The sequence below is a fragment of the Catharus ustulatus genome, chromosome 1 (assembly GCF_009819885.2).
Source record: "Catharus ustulatus isolate bCatUst1 chromosome 1, bCatUst1.pri.v2, whole genome shotgun sequence".
Classification (NCBI taxonomy): Eukaryota; Metazoa; Chordata; class Aves; order Passeriformes; family Turdidae; genus Catharus; species Catharus ustulatus.
Window position 1 is genome coordinate 87,087,854 of NC_046221.1, and position 18,476 is coordinate 87,106,329.

An 18,476-nucleotide genomic window follows, 5' to 3' on the forward strand; every position below is an offset into this window, starting at 1 on the left:
CCTGCACTGCCAGCTCTGAGCCAAACCTCTGGCCTTGTGCTAGTGATGGCACACCCACTGCCTTCCAGACTGCAGAAAAGGCTTCCCAAAAATCCCTCTTGCCATTATTACCAACTCAAAATGGAAGTCTTTCAAGACTTCAGGGCTTATCTCTGTGTGTGTTTGCAGTGTTGGATCTTTAATACTTACTGTTGCTGGAACATAAAAGATTGCGTAATGCTGCCGCTCCCTAAAATATTTATCAGCGTGAGAATGTGATCCTTTGTGTTCAGAACAAATGTACTTTGATATTTTTAAATTATTAAAAAACTTTACAGGAGTGAATCATAAATCTTATCATGTATTCTGACACTGGTTTTCAATGTGTAACTGTCTTTCCTGAGAAATCATATTAAGAATAGAAGTGAAGAGTGAATGTTAGTTTTTCAGAGGTCAAAATCAAGATAAGTAAGAAGGGTTTCAGCCTCATTCATTCATATTCACCTAGACTCAAGACCTGCATATACTCATATACATGTGCTTTATTAAATGAACTTGATACATATCTAAACCCCATAATTTTTAACACAAAGAATATTAAAATAAACTGGGGAAATTATAGAATTTAATGCTTTTAAAATTGATTTAAATATAGTAAAATATAGCACAATCCTGTAGACTGAAATCAGTATCCCTTGTCATGAATGTGCTTTTAGAAAGCCAGACTTTGAGACTTTGTTTTCTTACTGCTGTGAAGGCCTTTCCAAGCTAATAATTTTTAAACGTTTTTCCTTTTTTTTTTTTTTTTTAATGTATTGCATCACATGAAAACAGTCTTTAAAGTTTTCTAAGTTCTTTTCACTGTACTATAATCAATTTAGGAAACTTCAGTCAAAATAATCCTGCATTCCAAGGCTTCACTGAAAACATCCAGCACAAAGATTTTTTTCACTGAATGACAGCATGCAGGTAGAATTGCTAGTGCAATTTTTAGTAACTCATTTTCCTCTTTTCCTTTTCAGACTATGGCACCATTAAGAAAGTACTTGCCCCAATGAACCAGACTTCAAGCAGCTGCCTGCTTGAGGAAATTGAGCTCCTGCCGAAAAGTCAGCGAGAGCCCATCAGGAGCCTTCAGATCCTGCACAGCCAGAGTGTCCTTTTTGTGGGCCTTCAGGAACATGTGATTAAGGTCCCCCTGAAGAGATGTCTCTTTTACAAAACGTACAGGTATGAAGAATCAGCTAGCTTTATTTGACTGGAAAAAAATACATGCAGGGGGTTGCAGAAAAATGGTAAGGATAAATGACTGCAAGTAGGAATCCAAATTAATTGTATCTCTCAACAATGACTTTCTGTGTATACTGTTTATCAGAAGTGTCTCCAGCTACTTGTACTAACTTGTTAGGACTACATGAAGCTCTTGAGGAATTATATTCATATTGAAGTGTCATTATGCAGATTCTGAATTGTGAAGTGAAACAGTAAGAAATGTTTTATATAGAAACAGTTATTTGGTAAAGTTCAATATAGTTGCGGGTTTAATATATTTTAAGCTTCTGTCTTGAACAAGTTTAGGTTTTGTTTGGGATTTTTTTTTTGTTTGTTTTTTAAGCTGTTTTATAAATGAATAAACAATGTCTGTGAATTCCGGAACAAATTGAGTTGGATGAACTGAGAATCAAGAGCACTTGGAAAAGTGGCTGTTTAAAGGTGGTGTTGGATAAGCAAAGTGTAATAAATCTAAATAGGTAAAAGGGCTATGCAGCAAACAGTTGTTCAATCAAAGAAAGAAGGTAACTTAAAGTAATGACTTGGTTGTAGACTGTACTATGATATTTAAAGGATTTAAAGTTCAGCACACAACTTTTTCAATAGGATATCTGAAAATACATCTGGCTTGCAAAAAAAGGTATTAAAAATTGTTAATTTCATCTAGTTAATTGTATCTTCCCTTTGATATGTGGGGTTCTGGTAATTCAGTACAATTGTGTTACATCAGAGAGATACTGAATCAGTCATGAGGTTTTGAGAACTGTGACAGAGGCATGTGGTTGGTTTTTAAGCTTTTTTTAGCCTCACCTTGTTTAACAAACATTCCTCTGAAAAGCTGGGCTGTTAAAGGAGGAAGAAAGGCTGCCAGTTGCCTCTCTTGGCTGCTACATTCAGGCTCAGAGACATTATTAAATTATATATGGGCAAGTCTTTGCTTCAAGCATTTTGTTGGTTCTATTAGACCAAGTTTCACTTTCCTTGGAAATTTCATCTTTCCTTGGTTCAAAGAGTTGAGAAAGGATGTGTGGTGGTGAGTATTTACACCAAGCCTGTAGTCTGCTTCTGACATTTCAAGGCTGGTGCATCACTTTGTTTTTAGTGAGGTGTGAATGCGCAAGGTCCCTGGTACCTCTGCTTCTCTCAGGACAATTCCCAAGGCATGGCAATGTTATTCCAGCTACAGGGCCCAAAAATACTTCTGCCCTTGCAGGTTAAGACTGCTGTTTCAAATCACAGACCCCATGCATGGCTGCAGGCTATTCATTCTTCTCTCCCTGTTTGAGCAGTGGGCTTAATTGTCTAATTTTTGAAATTTCTTTTAGAACAAAAGAAAACAAAACAAAAATAATGGTTTCTTTCCCATTTTACTGAGAACAGTAGTTAAATGCCTTAAATACTGCTCAAATGATAATTTATTCCTTTGCCCAGAGGTATATGAAGTCTCATCTTCCCATGGAATGACTTATTTAAAGGAGATTAAATGATTCCTTGTGGGGTTTTTCAATCATGTCTTTCATAGTTGTATGACTTCTCTTGCAGTAACTAAATATTCATTGCACCAAAAGGCTTTCCATCCTTGCTTTCTTCTTGGTTAAAGAGTTCACCAGCAATTCTAGCTCTGTTTTTTTGAATAAGGAGGGGATTTGCAGATGTGATCCAGACAAAAAAAAGAATTTCATCTATCATTAGGGACACAGGTTATTTGGAGAATGCAGATGTAATCTTTCTCTCACCTATAATTTACTTTTGGTTTGACTAGTTTTTTTCCTGGCTTATGCTGGATTTTTTTTTTTTTTTTTTTTTTTGCATGTGGAGAGAATACAAGTACATTACTTGGGGCTATACATTTCTTCAGGCATTGAAACATCTTAAACTTGCTCATTGCATTTCTGGGTGTTTTAATACTCACATTCTTCTGTTATGTTGCTAATTATTATTTCTATATTGTAGCAATGGGTAAACAGAGTAATGGGTGAACCTTACCTAAGGTAATGCATTGGAGCATAGTGGGATTTTTGTTGTTTTTTGTTTGGGTTTTTTTTTTAATTATTTTATTCTATTTATTCACATTTATCATACTAAGGACTGTATAACTGCCGAAGCTACATTCTGAAATTCCATCAATGATAACTAGACTCTCTTCCCCAGATTAAGGATGTGTATTCTTCAGTATCCACATAATTATTGAGGAATAGGGCATGCTTGTGCATGAATAACAGCCTTAAAAAAATCAAAAGGTTGAAGACGTGCTACCTCACCTGCTTATTTTGTGTAAATGGCAGAGTGGTCAGTGCCTAATCTTATCTAATCTCTTTGTTTAGGTTTCTTGCTGAGCTTTCAGACAATGCAACTTCAGTCCCTCTGTTGAGCAGACTCTTTCATGAACTAATATCTCAATGTCAAGATAATTTTCTTGAGGCTGTCCATTTAATTTTTTTTCATTATTGTTTGTTTCACCTTCCCAGAGTAGCCTCTAAAGCATGCACCTGTTACTTTTATTTGTAATTTATTATGTCTCCTTAATAATCACTCTAATATGCTCTGTACATCGTAAGTCTGTTTCGCCAGCAATTTTCAGTGTGGAGGAACCCTGTGACCTCCTGCTGCTCTGACAGATATCCCATCTTCTTCAGCACATGACTCCACTCATGTCTCTACTCCCAGAAACACTGTTAATAAAGGCTCTTGAAAATACATTTGGAGGCTATTTTTTTTTGGGGGGGGGGGGGGGGTGGGGTGGGGAGTGTTTTAAGTGCTGGTTGCTGCACTTTTTTACTGTGACAGCAGACCTTACCATGGGCAAAACCTGTTGTCACACCCATAGTTTGGGTTCCTCAGCACTTTCCATTATGCCCTGATGTTTCCATCATTCATGAGCTGCCCATGCCAGTTATATGGATTTGCATACAGGCCATGAGGGTATCTCACGCTTCTGCCAATGCCTGAATAGTTTGGAACATCCTGTCATAATTGTGCTGGTTTTGAGAGCCAGCTAGAGAAAAGTAATTTGGGATGTGTCAGTACTTTGGGGAATCAGTTCTACAAAAAGCCCTGCCATCTTCAAGGTGCAGAAAGCAAAAGAGCAGTTAATTCAACAAATTCAGTTCTCCTTGGGGAAAATCCTTAAGGTTTGACCAGGATATTATCACCTGGGTATTGCAATTTGCATATTTATCAAACTTTTACAGAAGTCCATCAATTATGTTCACTGGAGCTATTTTCACAGATGAAGTCTCCATCTCTCTGTACTTCTTCAGAGCTGAGTTGGCCAAGCATGAAGCACAACTGACTTTTGAATATTTGCTAATTACTATAATGTGAGATAAATAGAATAATTATAATGAGAAGATAACTATTAAACTCTCTAAAATTTCACTTTCTGTGTTTTACTTTGAAGGTTCTATGCATCTGTAATCAGGAGTAAGATCTGTAATATGGGGGTAGAGATTGTCCCCTGAAACAGCTTTTTTTTGTTGGCAGCTGTAGCCTTCAAAAGCAACCCTGGATGGCAGTGATTTTTCTGAGGCAAATTTATCAAAGTTATATTTCATACTGGTATTTTCAGTGCATTAGTTCTGAAAGGACGATGAAAGGCTGTACCAGCCCAATGTTCTTTAAAATCTTACCAAGCAGGGGTCAAGGATTGGTATTTTCTAATGGGTATTTTATGGAAGATGGGTTTCACACGCTTGAAAAGCTTGAAAACTAATCTTATTATGATGTTATATCTAAGTAAATATATCATGTCATCTGCTAAAAGCTGTACAAATAGTCACTTCTCTGACATAAAAACACCACACCAACTTCTGGAAATTTTTGAGTTGTGTTTTTTTACAAGATATATCTAAGATAATACTGGGTCACAAAGTTGTCTTGCTAAGTAATGTTATCATAGCTATTCTACTGTAACTAACCTTTCACTCTTTGAACTTCTTTATTTTTATTTTGGTGTCTTTGCGAGCCATCAGTTAAGCAATCTGCACATACACAAGAAACCACTATCAGCACAGTGCTAAAAAGGGTACTGAATAACTGACAGAAGAAAACTATAAATAAAACTAAAACTAGATATACTTTATTTCCTTCCTAGAACTCTAGCAAGATTATTTGATCAAGTATTTCAGCTGCTTTTGCATTCCTTTATTTTGCCCTAGCTGCAGATTTTGGATCTTCAGAAGTACCCTCACACTCAGTAGGAACCTGTTTTCCTGGTAATAAACGCTCTGTGACATTAAATAGTAAAACAATTATTCCTATATATTGATACTATACAAGTTAAAAACAAATATGTGGTCTAAACCATTACTAGGTGCTCATGTGTCCAGAAGAGCTTCCAATAAATGGAATTGAAATTGCCATTTGGAAAAAATCATTCCAATATACTTATTTTTGGATATTCAGGTGGATTTCCTGATTTCAAAATATGCAGGCTTTATTCCAGTTTAAATATGAGAAATCTGCTGCTGCATTATAATGTCAGAACCACATGAGGACTGATCTGAATTAGTGATTCCAGAGTAATATTCCAGAATCTGAGTCCTCATGAATTTCCCAGACTGAGATAAACCATTCTCCTGTCTGCTAGTCTAGATTATAAGCACATATTAAAAATGGCAAATTTTTGGGAGTATTAGATAATTTTAAAAATTACCTTCAGTTGGTGTCAACTTATGAACACTATTGAAGTCAGCAGAACTATCAAATAAGCGCAGTTGTAAGTTTGCTGGACTCAAAATAAGTAGAATATTAGTCCCATATTGCAGAGGGAATAGCTTGACCCTTTCTGCCTCTGTGAAGATGAAAGCTTTTGCAGAAAGTGTCTGTCTATCTGTCCTGCAAAATGCATCAGAGAAAAAACTGTTCATTTACATTTTGCTGCCCCTGAAATATTTAGTGACAGCTCTTCAAAGTGTGACCTATGTATGTATGTATGTATGTATGTATGTATTTGTGTTGTAAGCAGATATTTTTGTCAAACAAGAATTTTACAGCCTGCTCCAAATTTATTTCTTGAAGTAGCCTTATTATGGGAAGAAAAATGTTTGCTTTTTGTTTGCAAGGATGTAAGTAAACCAGGTAGACTTGGCTACATATTTGCAATTCAGATTTTATTTGTAGGATATTATTTTAAACAAAAAAGTGATATAAGAAAGAAAAATTTAAAACAGGCACGTGGTATTCATATAGCATGATGTAATTAATTTTGTTGCTTTAAAAAGTATTAAAAGATTCAGGAATTCTAAGTTCAGTGTTTACTCTTAGTAACTGTAGGTGCTTAAAGGCAAGTTCAGGCAGTGGGGGTTGGACAAGTGGACAGTGAGGTGGATTGGGAAATGGCTGAACACCAGCTCTCAGAGGGTTGTGATCAGTGTCACAGTCTAGTTTGGGGCTACCGGTGTCACCCAAGGTTCAGTACTGGGCCCAGTATTGTTTAACTTCATCAGTGACTTGGCTGAGGGGGCAGATGTCTCTCCAGCAAGTTTGCTGATGACACAAAGCTGGAGGAGTGGCCAATGCTCCAGAAGTCTCTGCAGCCCCTCAGAGGGACCTTGACAGGCTGGCGAGGTGGGTGGAGAGGAACCTTCTGAAATTCAACAAAGGCAAGTGCAGGGTCCTGCACCTGGGGAAGAATAACCCCAAGCACCAGCACAGGTTGGGGGCTGAGCTGCTGGAAAGCAGCTTTGTGGAGAAGGACCTGGAAGTCCTGATGGCCAGGTTATCCATGAGCTGGCTTTGTGCCCTGGGTGCCAGGCAGGTCAATGTTATCCTGGTGCATTGGGAAGAGCACTGCCAGCAGGTTGAGGGAGGTGATCTATCCCTGTACTCTGGTGAGGCCATATCTGGAGTGCTGTGTGCAGTTCTGGACTCCTCAGGACAAGAGGGACATGGAACTCCTAGAGCGGGTCCAGCAGAGGGCAACAAAGATGAGTAGGGTCTGACTCATCTCTTCTGTGAGGTGGGACTGAGGGAGTTGGACCTGTTCAGCCTTAAGAGGAGAACACTGAGAGGAGATTTATCAGTATATATAAATATCTGAAGGGAGGGTGTTGAGAGGATGAAGTACATGCTCTGAAAGTTGTCTTTCAAATGGCATCAAATGTCTTTCACATTTGATCCATATATAGTCACTTGGAAGCATCAACATTGTGCAATAGAAACAACTTTTATACAAACATTTCTGACTCTATATCTAATGGAAGGACCCTTTGGGTTTAAGGCTGGTATTCTCAGTAATGTTGCAAGATTGAATTGTACCTAAATATATTTTGACTATGTTACAAAAATTAAAATAAGAGGAAGAAATTGTAGACATTGAGAGTATCTGAGATGATAAAAGGATTTGATTTTTCTTACTAGTACAGGTAAGGGTTAATCAGTATCCTGAATATTTGACATGCATCTTAGCTTGAGCTACTAGGGATTTTATAAGTTGTGTCCCTACCATTTATGTTCTTCTGCATCATTCATCTGTATCTTTAGATGCCTGCTCTTCATTGCACACACATATGCATCTATATAGCTGCAAAACCAGTAGTAATGAAAACACTGATAGGTACCTGTTTCTGGTAGTACATTCATGTATTAATTCAGGAATAGATAGAACTGTGCATCTGGAACATAAAACAAGCTTATAGCTTCAGTTTTCTGTTTGAATTTGCAGTAATGAATCTGTCATCTGCAGAATAAGGTGATGACCCTGGTTGAGTTCCAGATATACAAAGTGTCAGGTCACATTTGGTGGTTATTGGGACTATGTTGGCATGGATATTTCAGTAGAAAATATTGAAAGAGTCAGAAGACTCAGTTCTTTGAAATGCTGTGTATAGATAAAGACAGAAAAACATTTCTTGAACAGTCTTAAAAGATGCACTTCTTGCATTTATATATATTGTATGAATGTTACAGCTCAAGAGGATACCTGATTAGCACTTTCATATTTATATAGGAATATATTCTCCCCCTCAAAGGAAATTTAAAAATCTCTTCAAAATTAAAGGTATTATGATACAGTTTTTAAACTCAAAGGGTTATTTTTTTGTTCAAATCACACATAAATTGTTTTTAGTCCAAAACTCTATGGGATTTTTAACATATTTTGCTCTGAATTGTGTTCAATTCTGCCTTATTTTCTGGCTCAATAAATAATCTCAAATGTAACTGAAGTAGGACAATATTGCTGGCCTACTTGGTGATAATTATAAAATAACTGAAGAAATAATCTGTTTTTACTGACTTGCTTTAGAGTGAAGTGGCTTCTGGTTTGTAGTCAGTCAAAACCCATTGCTAAAGTGTAGCACCAATGTCAGCGGGCAAACTGAGCCATCACTGCCAAATGAATGCCTTACAGGAGACACACTCTGCTACCTATCATTTACATTTAGTAAAAAAATGTGAAGTGACAACAGAGAGCAAAATTGGAATCAGTCAGGAGAAGCCAAAAGCTGTTGAATGTTTTTGCAGAGGGTGCTGACTTGATAGGATAAGTGGCAGCAAGAGTCTTCAAATGAACTGGTTTAATTTTATTCCTGAATTTCCTTCCTGCACAAAATTGCCAGTTTTAGCAGTGCTAGGACAAATCATGTGAAGTCTTAGAGATGTGAGCTGGTGTCCACTGGGATTAACAGACAAAACATTAATTCTCTGCTGAAATTGAGATGTAAGGTATACTTCTAGAGACAAGATGACAAAATATATTATCCAGCTCTGCTGTTTGCCATGTGACAGTCTGAAAGGGCCCTGTCAAATGAAAGACCTAATACCTACTTTGAAATTTATCTAATTTTTCAACAGTAGCATCTAAAATGGCTTTAATTTAGCCAGAGATTTGGGAGGGAAAGGAGATAAAAAATGTAGTGGTATCTGATTTTTGACTTTCCTTACTTAAATAAAATTGACATAAATTTGACAGACATGTATATTTTTTTTTGTTATTTCGTGTGCACTTTGAAGCTGTTCCTCTTACTGCTGTCTTTTGGGGGAAATTCATTAAAAAAGAGTTAAAACAGCATGAAATTTTCCTAAGGACACATACTTGTGAGTTAGGAATAGTACCTTTATATTCCATATTTCAGATAGAAGTTCTGATATTTTTATACTTACACACTTTATCTGATTTTTTATCTGTTTTCTTCTTTTGTTATCTGCTTCTTTGTTTTACCTAGGCATAGTAGATAAAAATAATTAGCTGCTATTGCTCACGCATTAAATCCAAGGAATCATCCCTCAAAGGAAAGAAGATAGTTTTAAAGGTAACATAATAAGGCATTAAGGAAAAAAACCCTCATGTTACCTCTCTTCTTTTAATATTTAAAGAAACTATGTCCACTTTTCAGAGATATGGGTAATCTGAAAAAAATAAATAAGAAAACCTCTGAGAAGTGAGGCAGGGTGGAGAACAGCTAAGAATTGTTGTGCCAATACCTGAGAAAAGGGCAGCTATTTAAGTCAGGTACTGCCACATTTCCTGAATATGTCTGACACAGAGAGCTGAGGGAGGTTGACGATACTAAACTACAGTTTTGTAGGTTTTTTTTTTTTCCATCTGGATATAAGATTTAAAAAATTAAACGTTTTACAATATGAGACTTGGATATAATAATGACTGGGACAATGAATTAGCACTTTAATGAATTAGCACTTTAATGAATAAACTCGTTTCTCATGTGAGGAATATTTCTCTGAAAAAATTTCTTGTTGCTTTGTTTGGAATAGTTCATATGTTTAAAGGATAAATTTCTGTATTGTGGTGTAAAGAAAAACGTTAATGAAGAATGGTAATTCCTCTAATTAGTGGAGGAAGTTATCCTCTTGTCATCTGCATGAGGTTAGCTGAGTTATTAACTTCTTAAAATGATAATTTTTATATGTGCAGTGGATCTTCTTAACTAAGTTCTGACAAGATTCACCTCATTTTACCTTGCTGCAGAGCACTCCAAACCTGGTCAGCTACTGAAAAAATTCACAGAGTGATCAAATATTCTTTGTCGTAACAGTACAAGAACTTTCTTTTCTTCCACGAAATTAGGATTAGTTCTGATACCAGAAAATTGTAAGGACAGTCAAAATATGTTTCTAGCACCTTACTTAAAACCTCTGAGTGACTTGTAATGAAAGGTGCAAGTCGTTTTGATTTGCTTGAATCAAAGGTAAAGTGAAAACAAAAGAGGAAATTAGGTCTAAAACCAGATTGGAAGAAGGATCAGCTTACTCCCATTAAAGAGGAAATAAGGTTCTGAGTGAAAGGATATTTCAAACGGCTTTGAAACATTTTTGTTTTTAATAAAACGTTTCTAAAGCATAATAATAGAGTTTTTAAGTATGAACACTTTCTAACTTTGAAGTTAGAAAATTGAGCACTTTGGCTTTGAGGCACAAGCTCTCATTTCAATGTTATCATTGCTAACATTGCCAGTTGTGCATGATGTCAGCCTTTAATTTGGCTTTGTGTTCTTTTCTCGAACACATCCTTTATCAGAGATGCTCAGAGAACACTGGTCATCACGTTTTACAAACTCTGGAAGACAAAGACACTTAAAACTTTCCATAATTTGTATTAATGTTCCTTCTCACTTTCTAGATAGTTAAATGGAAACATGTGTAGCCTGAGTTACAAAAATGCTAAGTGCTCACAGCTGCAGGAGCCAACAGTGGGAACTCTTCTGAACAGCGAATTCCCCAAACCAAAAGCTTTATCTTTTGAGCTGGAATCCTAATTAGGGATAACCATGGAGTTTTGTCTGTTATGCCTCTTACATTGTGCCCTTTCTGCAGATGAGAACTATGCTCCCACATGGTACTGGCAATCCCCATTGCCAAGTGGAATGTGGAAATGGATTATTTGAAATTTATAATTATGGTATTTTGGAATAACACTCTGGGGAATTATTAAGTCTGCGTTTAGTCAGGTGTTAACATGGAAGTACATGAGGAATACCAGAGATAAATAGAAATATCAATAAAACAAATTAATTGGGACAGAATCAAAGAACACTTGAAGTTAGCAGGGTTCTCTGATGGCCATCTGGTCCAATGCTTGCTGGGCCTCCCAGAACCATTTGTCCAGGGCCATATTTGGGTGGCTTTTGAGGAGATTCCAGAAGCTCCCTGGGCTACATGTGCCAGTGCTCAGTCACCTTTTCTGCAGTGGCGTCTCCTAATGTTGAAGCTTCCTGTGTTTCAGTTTGTGCCCATTGTCTCTGGTCCTGTCACTGAGTATCACTGAAGACCCAGGATCCTCTTCTTTGCATGCTCCCTTCAGGCTTTTGTACATATTGATGAGATCCTCTCTGAGCCTTCTCTTCTCTAGGCTAAACATCTCTCCCAGCTCTCTCTGCCCGTCCTCACTGGAGAGATGCTCCAGTCACTTAATCATCTCTGTAGCCCTTCAGTCAACAGATGTGATGGGAACAGATAATTAAATAAAGAAGGATAATCTCCATGGATTTGGCTTGAACAAAAATGATCGCTCTTAACATTTTTCACCATCTAGACAATATATTTGAATGCATTATTTTCTTGTGTAATTTGTAGATATTCTTACAAATGTTAAACCAATTATATTGTGCTTCACTGTAATGGTAGTTCTACCTCCTTTCTTATGGATCTTTAGCTGTGAAGCTGCAGACCTATTGCCCAGACTGTTAATGCTAGACCTTATCAAGAGAAACCTGCTATTTATTAGAGAAATTAACTTCTAGTTTTGTACAGTGGATCTTTCAGAGTGTTTGAAATTGAACTACCATCCTTCTCTATAATCCTTTTCTTTCCCTCCTCATGTGCCACTAAGAGAGAGTGTTGAGGGCAGTGTGTGATATGTAAGAGGTGTGATGGCAGCCACCAGTGTCCCCTTGAACTAACTTCCAGAGCTTTTATACAAGTGCAGGAAATAGATGAGAAGGTTTTCTGATTAATTTTCAAAGAGCAGACATTGTCCTCTGATTTCTGAGAAAGATCATACCTAAAATTCCAAAACTGACAGAAAAGACTAAGGACTGTAACTCCTGAAATTTTTACTTGGAGCAGACAAATACCCTCTTTATGAATTTCTGTAATTATCTAGTATTTAGGTACAACAATCAGTCTGGACAATATATCACGTATGCAGACAGAAATTCATCTGTACACTTAAAAGAAATGCTTTGTGTAGGCATTCAAATTAATTTTTCCTCTGGTTTTGGTAATTTTGTCTATGCCATACCACAACAGGGATCAATTTCACTATCTGCTTATGAAATACCCAGAGATCCTACATTGTTATTTAGAAATCTTTGGTCAGTACAAATCAAATTAAGATAAATGTCCTGGTTATGTGACTTGTTTTCATCCACAGTGCATGCATTGGATCCCAAGACCCTTATTGTGGCTGGGACATGGTGATGAAGAAATGCACAACGCTGGAAGAAAGTCTGAGCATGAGTCAATGGGAGCAAAGCATTACCGTGTGTCCAGTAAGTCCAAAACACCTTTGATTCCATTTGAATTTTATGAAAATGAGCTGGCATAGATTTTTCAACCTTAGAAAACTGCATTTAATGCCATTTTCCCTAGGTTTTCCCATCAGATTTTAGCAGAATACCTAGAGTGGGTTTTTTTTCTATTTCTTGTCTAACTGCGTATATGATAAAATTATTCAGAGTAATTTCAGAGGTTGATTGTTTTATCTGTAATGTCTGTTTTCCTATCTTGAAAACAAATGTTTTCTAAGATTAGTGATATGGACATATTTTTCTCTGCAGAATTTTTCTCCATTATGTGCTTTGAAAAAGTTTCATCACTAATGGTATAATCTTTTCTTTTAGTATTATTGTTGCTAATATAAAAAGCCAAATAACATCTTCTAAACCTAAGAATCAGAAAGCTGAATTCTATGAGTTAAGTCTCACCCACATTTATGAGAGAGGTGATAATTACAATAATGCAGAGTTTATATTTACAGTGCCTTAATGCTTCTCTTTAAAAATTATTTAATTATTTTGAACAAGTTCAATATCATATAAAAAAGCACCAGCAAAATTGATTTGTAGTTCTCATTTTTAATTTTATTTTGGTGTTGTTTTAGTATTCATTCTTTTCCCTTAATCCAAAGCATACGAAAAGAAGGTCAAAAAGTATCTTTCTTGTGCTATACAGCTTTTTTTTTCTTTTCTTTTTTTTTTTTACATTCTTGCTGCTTTGTCCTTCTGCCCATGAAGAGGGAGCCATTCAATTCTGCTTTCATTCCTAGTAAGGACTTCTTGATCTTGTCCCCACTCCTCAGTGGGGCACATGCATCTATAAACTTATGCTCACATGGCATTCTTGTTCTACTCTCCATGTGTTTACAAGCTCCCTTTAACATCTTGATGACGCTTCTCTCTCCTAAGGTGGGCTTTGTTTAGTGACCTAGAGATGCGCAAAATCAGTATAAAGTTCTTCCAGCTTTGACTTGTGCTTTCTACATGTATTGCAACAGCCTCATAGATACAAACACTACACTGATTCTGAGGGCCTTGAGAATGTGTTCTGACTGTGCTTGACATTAAATAGCAATTTTTAAAACCTTTTTTCAAATTTTTAAAATGTTTAAAAAAGGTTTATGTCTTGTCCTGTCCTTTCCATCCACCTTTACCTTATGGAGGAAAAATAAAATAGGCCTGTGTTGAATTCATTTGCATTAGCATTTGACCTGAAATCAGGAGCAACTGTGGGGAAAATACTGTGATTAGTGAAATACCTTATTTTGTTGATATTTGCATGGTAGTCAGTCTGCTGTGCTCAGTTTTTGAATTGTGGCACTAGGTCTTATTTTCTTTTGTAGATACAGAACATGAGGCCAAGATGGGGTGGAGGGAGGAATAATTTAGAAGGCATAATTCCATTCTATTCCATTCAACTGGAAAAACAATTATTTAGTATCTATTATATTACTTGTGCATAGGGTAAGGCAGTCTAGTCAAAGCAGGGGAGCACCTAAGACCTAAGTTTTGCTTAGAAATTTATCCATAGCTGTGAGACGTATCCTGCTGATCTGAGATTCAAAGACCTAGGGAACCTACAAAGAAATTTTGTCCTTGAGCAGATTGAGCTTGCATAATATATTGAAGATTTTAGAATTACCTATCTAAATTGAAAAGTGTGGGTTCACGCCTTTACAGTTTTAAAACCTTATACACCAAGTAACACATTATTGAGCAGATTGGAAAACGTCATAGAAACTTTCCTCTAAAGTAACACAGTATTCTAGCAAACTGCAATCAATTACCATTTTGCTTAGTGAGGCTTTAAAATATTTGTTTTTATAGCATTTTTTGGTGCTGTGCTCATAGGACATATAAGCCAAGATGTAATTAATTTAATTTTGTAGGCAACTGAGCTATGTGCATCCTTAACATATGCTAGATATATTCAAGACACTGTTGCAGGCAGAACATAACACAATATTCAAAACTTAGTCTCCCTCCTTTGGTCCCAATTGCTTCCAATATCTTAATTTTTAGTAAAATTACTCAGATCTTTTTAACATGTAGAATTTTTTTTAGATTATAAATGGCTAGTTTCTTCTAAAATTGGATCAGAGACACTTCTGCTTATACAATATTTTAGTCCAGGATAAAAAGTGTGACCAGTTTCCTTTGAGAAATTATTTCCTACAGAATTATTCATATGGCTGAGTACTTATAGGTACGTCATGGTAGAGGAGAGAGGTGAATAGGAGAGATAGATGAGTGTCTGTGCTACCATCTCTGGATTTTGAAGATTGGTTTTGGAAAATGTGGTTATTTTGGTTACCTGATTTAATTCTCGGTTTGATTTTTAGGTTATTGTTTTAGTTGACATGAGTACAGCAATTGTGTATAAATATGGACACTAATTAATGCTATGGCACATGTATCCACTTTGACCACTTTTTCCAGTTGGTCATATATCCTTATTATTGATCCAATAATTTTTATGGCAATGAAGGTTCATTGTTTTTTTGAAATATTTTCCAGTGGGACAACTTGCAATCCATCACTTAAAAATATGCTGACATTATCTAGGAGCATTTACAAGGAAAGTAAAAATAATTTTAAAAAATGTTTTTCAGGATTTTGGTTTTGGTTGTGCTTTTGGTTTTGTTTGTTTGTTTGTTTGTTTGTTTAATAGAAGTATGCAACATGAAATGGTTGTATTTTTACAGTTATTCTCAGAGAAAGTGTAGTATGGGATCTGAATTCATTAGGAGCTTCAGGAAGTTCTACAGGCTCACTAAATTCTACAAAAAGTAATCTCAAACCAAAGATCTCTCTACAGAGTTAAAAACTGAGACCTTTACTCAGAGTGCAGAGGCACAAAGCAGGAAGATGAGGTGAGTACAGAGAGACTTGAGACAAAGATGAATATTTGGAGGACATTAAGAAGGAAGAAAGGTCTAAAGGTATCTGCAGAAGGGAAAGGGTGACAAAACCAGGGTGGTAGAGAGGGAAAGCAGAGTATAGCCATGCCAAGATGGTCTGTCTGACTGTGATTTTTCCCTTGAGGTGTCAGATTGTGAAAGGTTAATGGGCATGGATTCTGGTGAGGGCTGCAAAGGCCCCTCACTGGTACATTTTACTTTCCTGTAGTTGTATGATGAAATTGTTGGATGTCACTTCTGAAAGGGAGATAGTCACAGAGAGACAGAGCAGGTGAGTCATGGGGAACAGCAGAGACCTCAGGGGGATGATCTTTGCAGATAAAGGAAAAATAATGAAGAAAGAGAATATGTCACCAATTTATCTTTCTTAGTTCAAGCTTTCATCTATGTTTTATGTATGCTTAATATGTATTATGGTAACCATCAACAACTGTTGGCTTGTTAACCATAGAAAAGCTTTAGTGCATAATTATAGATGCAACAATAAAGATATTTTGATGCAGCACAGAAACAGAAAGCAGTAAAGGCATTTTTACATCTCTGACATAATTAGATTGGGGACATAGAATTGTTAGTCTATGGACTATGAATATTTGTTAGACCAGCAGTGTAAGAGAGAATGAGTCTGCTTGTCAATTAAAAGCAAGGATTTCTTGTCTTACAAAGCCGATCAATGTAAACTCTACATGAGTAAAGGTTGGTGAGTTATTTTCAATAAACAGCTGTCAACAGATTTTGAAATGATGAATTATGGTTATGTCAGTTGTAGTTGACAGAATATACAGAATATAGCTGTTCTTGCACAAGTGATACTTGTGAAAAATAAACAGTGGGAATTGTAATTAGTAGTGAAATTATGGTATCTCTGCCACAGTGGAAAGAATCAGCCAACATCCAGAGTGTCAGTGGCAACATGCCTTATGTTGTAATCGAATCTCTTGTATCTTCAAAGTATTTGTGAAATGTACATTTATCTCATCACCACTAAAATAACTAAAAATAGTAAAGGAAGTTACTATTTCAGATCGGCTATGGAAACCTACAATTGTAATTCCTGTTTCAGTATATAAGCAAATACTGAAGTGGATTAAAAGTGACTACAAGTTGTTAATGCATGACTACAAGTGACACATTTATTCTTACTAAGAGTAAATTTAAATGTTACTTAGCCTGCACTTGTTGGTGCTGTTGTATTGGTTGAAAGTTAACATGTGGCAAAAAAGGACAAATTCCTTAAAATCTAAGTGAAAAAGTGTCCATCATTTCTGTTTAGGATCATAGATTTGTCAATAGTATCACCTTGCTAAAAGAATATTATGAAAATTTGTCTTGGTGGGAGATGAATTCCCCATGTCCCGCCCCATTTTCTTTAGAAAAACTCATTTTCTAGCTCATTTTTTTTCATCTGGGCAATGAAGATTTCATATTAAATGTGTTACAGCTGCTTGATGGAAACATTACAGTCAAGATGAGAATGGTCTGAACCTTCCAGCCAAAGGTGTTGAGAATTGAATTCTGTGAGTGCAAACATTCATCATGTGGGGTTAGGTGCTTCTTTTTGGAGATTATTCTAGGATTCATACATATAATTTCATATAACATTTAGAGACTTTCATATTTGAAAACACATTTTGTCCTTATGAAATGGTAATAACACACCTCAAAATTTGATTTTTTTTGATTTTTTTTTCTTTTTCAAAAATGACACTCATCATGGAGATTTGAGTTCAATCCATCCAGTTTTGTTACCCTGGACTATTTCTGCATCTGTGTTTGGAATCACAAAATTGTTTAATTGGAAGGAAACTGAAAGATCCTTTAGTTTGAATTCTCCTCTGCCAAGGGCAAGGACATGTTCCTCTAGACCAGGTTGCTCAAAGCCCCATCCAGCCTGTCCTTGAACACTTCCACAGATTGAGCATCCACAGTTTCTCATGGGAAACCTGTTCCAGTGTCTTATCCTCGTGGAGAATTTCTTCTTCATTTCTTCCTTATCCTCTAGGCTCTTCCTTTTGATCTTGGGTTTTACAGTCAGTCTTCAGGTTCCATTTTCACTGGAAAATTTTAGGAAGCAGGGAATACAGAAGACAATTGAGAGGTAGACAAGCACGGTTGTGAAAGGTAACAGTTAGCTGTGATTTCTGTTATTGCTATGGTGGTGGCATCCAGTGGCTTGGATTGGTCAGAAGTTATAGAAATAAGGCAGTTACAGGAATTATAAGGGAGATTGGTGTCCGGAAGATGTATCTCTCCAGTGGAGGCTGCTATTATTGGTAGCTGAAGGCTAAACCTTCATGCACAGCAGAATAAAGAGGTTGTGTGAAGGAACTGTCAAATCTCAGGTAAGCTTTTCTGTTGTGTTTGTTTCTAGATGAGGAATCTGACAGTGGATGGACATTTTGGAACGTGGTCACAGTGGAAACCTTGCACCCACACTGACGGTGCCAGTGTTGGTTCCTGCCTCTGCAGGACGCGTGTGTGTGACAGTCCTGCTCCTCAGTGTGGAGGATGGCTGTGTGAAGGACCAACCATGGAGATTGCCAACTGTTCCAGGTATGCAAGACAATTTCAGCTTCTATCATTTGTGGTTTAGAGGTTTTTAACTTAATCGGCATAAAGCCTACCCTTTGAAATCTCCTCTGAAATGTACTGATCCCACTCTGTGCATGAAAGGGCAAATAGGACATTAGAAAGTTTTTCTCAGACTTCATAGGAGAGAGAATGAGTCAGAGAGCAAAGACTCATTTTAAATGCTGCATACCAAGTAATGTTATCCTCAGGTAATTTTAACAAAAACTCTGAAAGAAAAAAAATGTCAGTGTAAGATAATATCCAAAGTATGATACTT

General features: G+C 36.5%; 1 protein-coding gene across 7 annotated transcripts in view; it reads left to right on the top strand.

Annotated features, from left to right (window-relative positions):
• The window catches only part of SEMA5A (semaphorin 5A), a 334,133-nt gene that overhangs the window by 236,560 nt on the left and 79,097 nt on the right, over window positions 1-18,476 (top strand). For all 7 annotated transcript variants that reach the window (XM_033061171.1, XM_033061142.2, XM_033061134.1 and 4 more), the window contains 3 exons: window positions 1,002-1,209; window positions 12,584-12,701; window positions 18,000-18,181. In XM_033061171.1, the coding sequence (XP_032917062.1) occupies window positions 1,002-1,209; window positions 12,584-12,701; window positions 18,000-18,181 (508 nt within the window). The remainder of the gene's footprint in view (window positions 1-1,001; window positions 1,210-12,583; window positions 12,702-17,999; window positions 18,182-18,476) is intronic.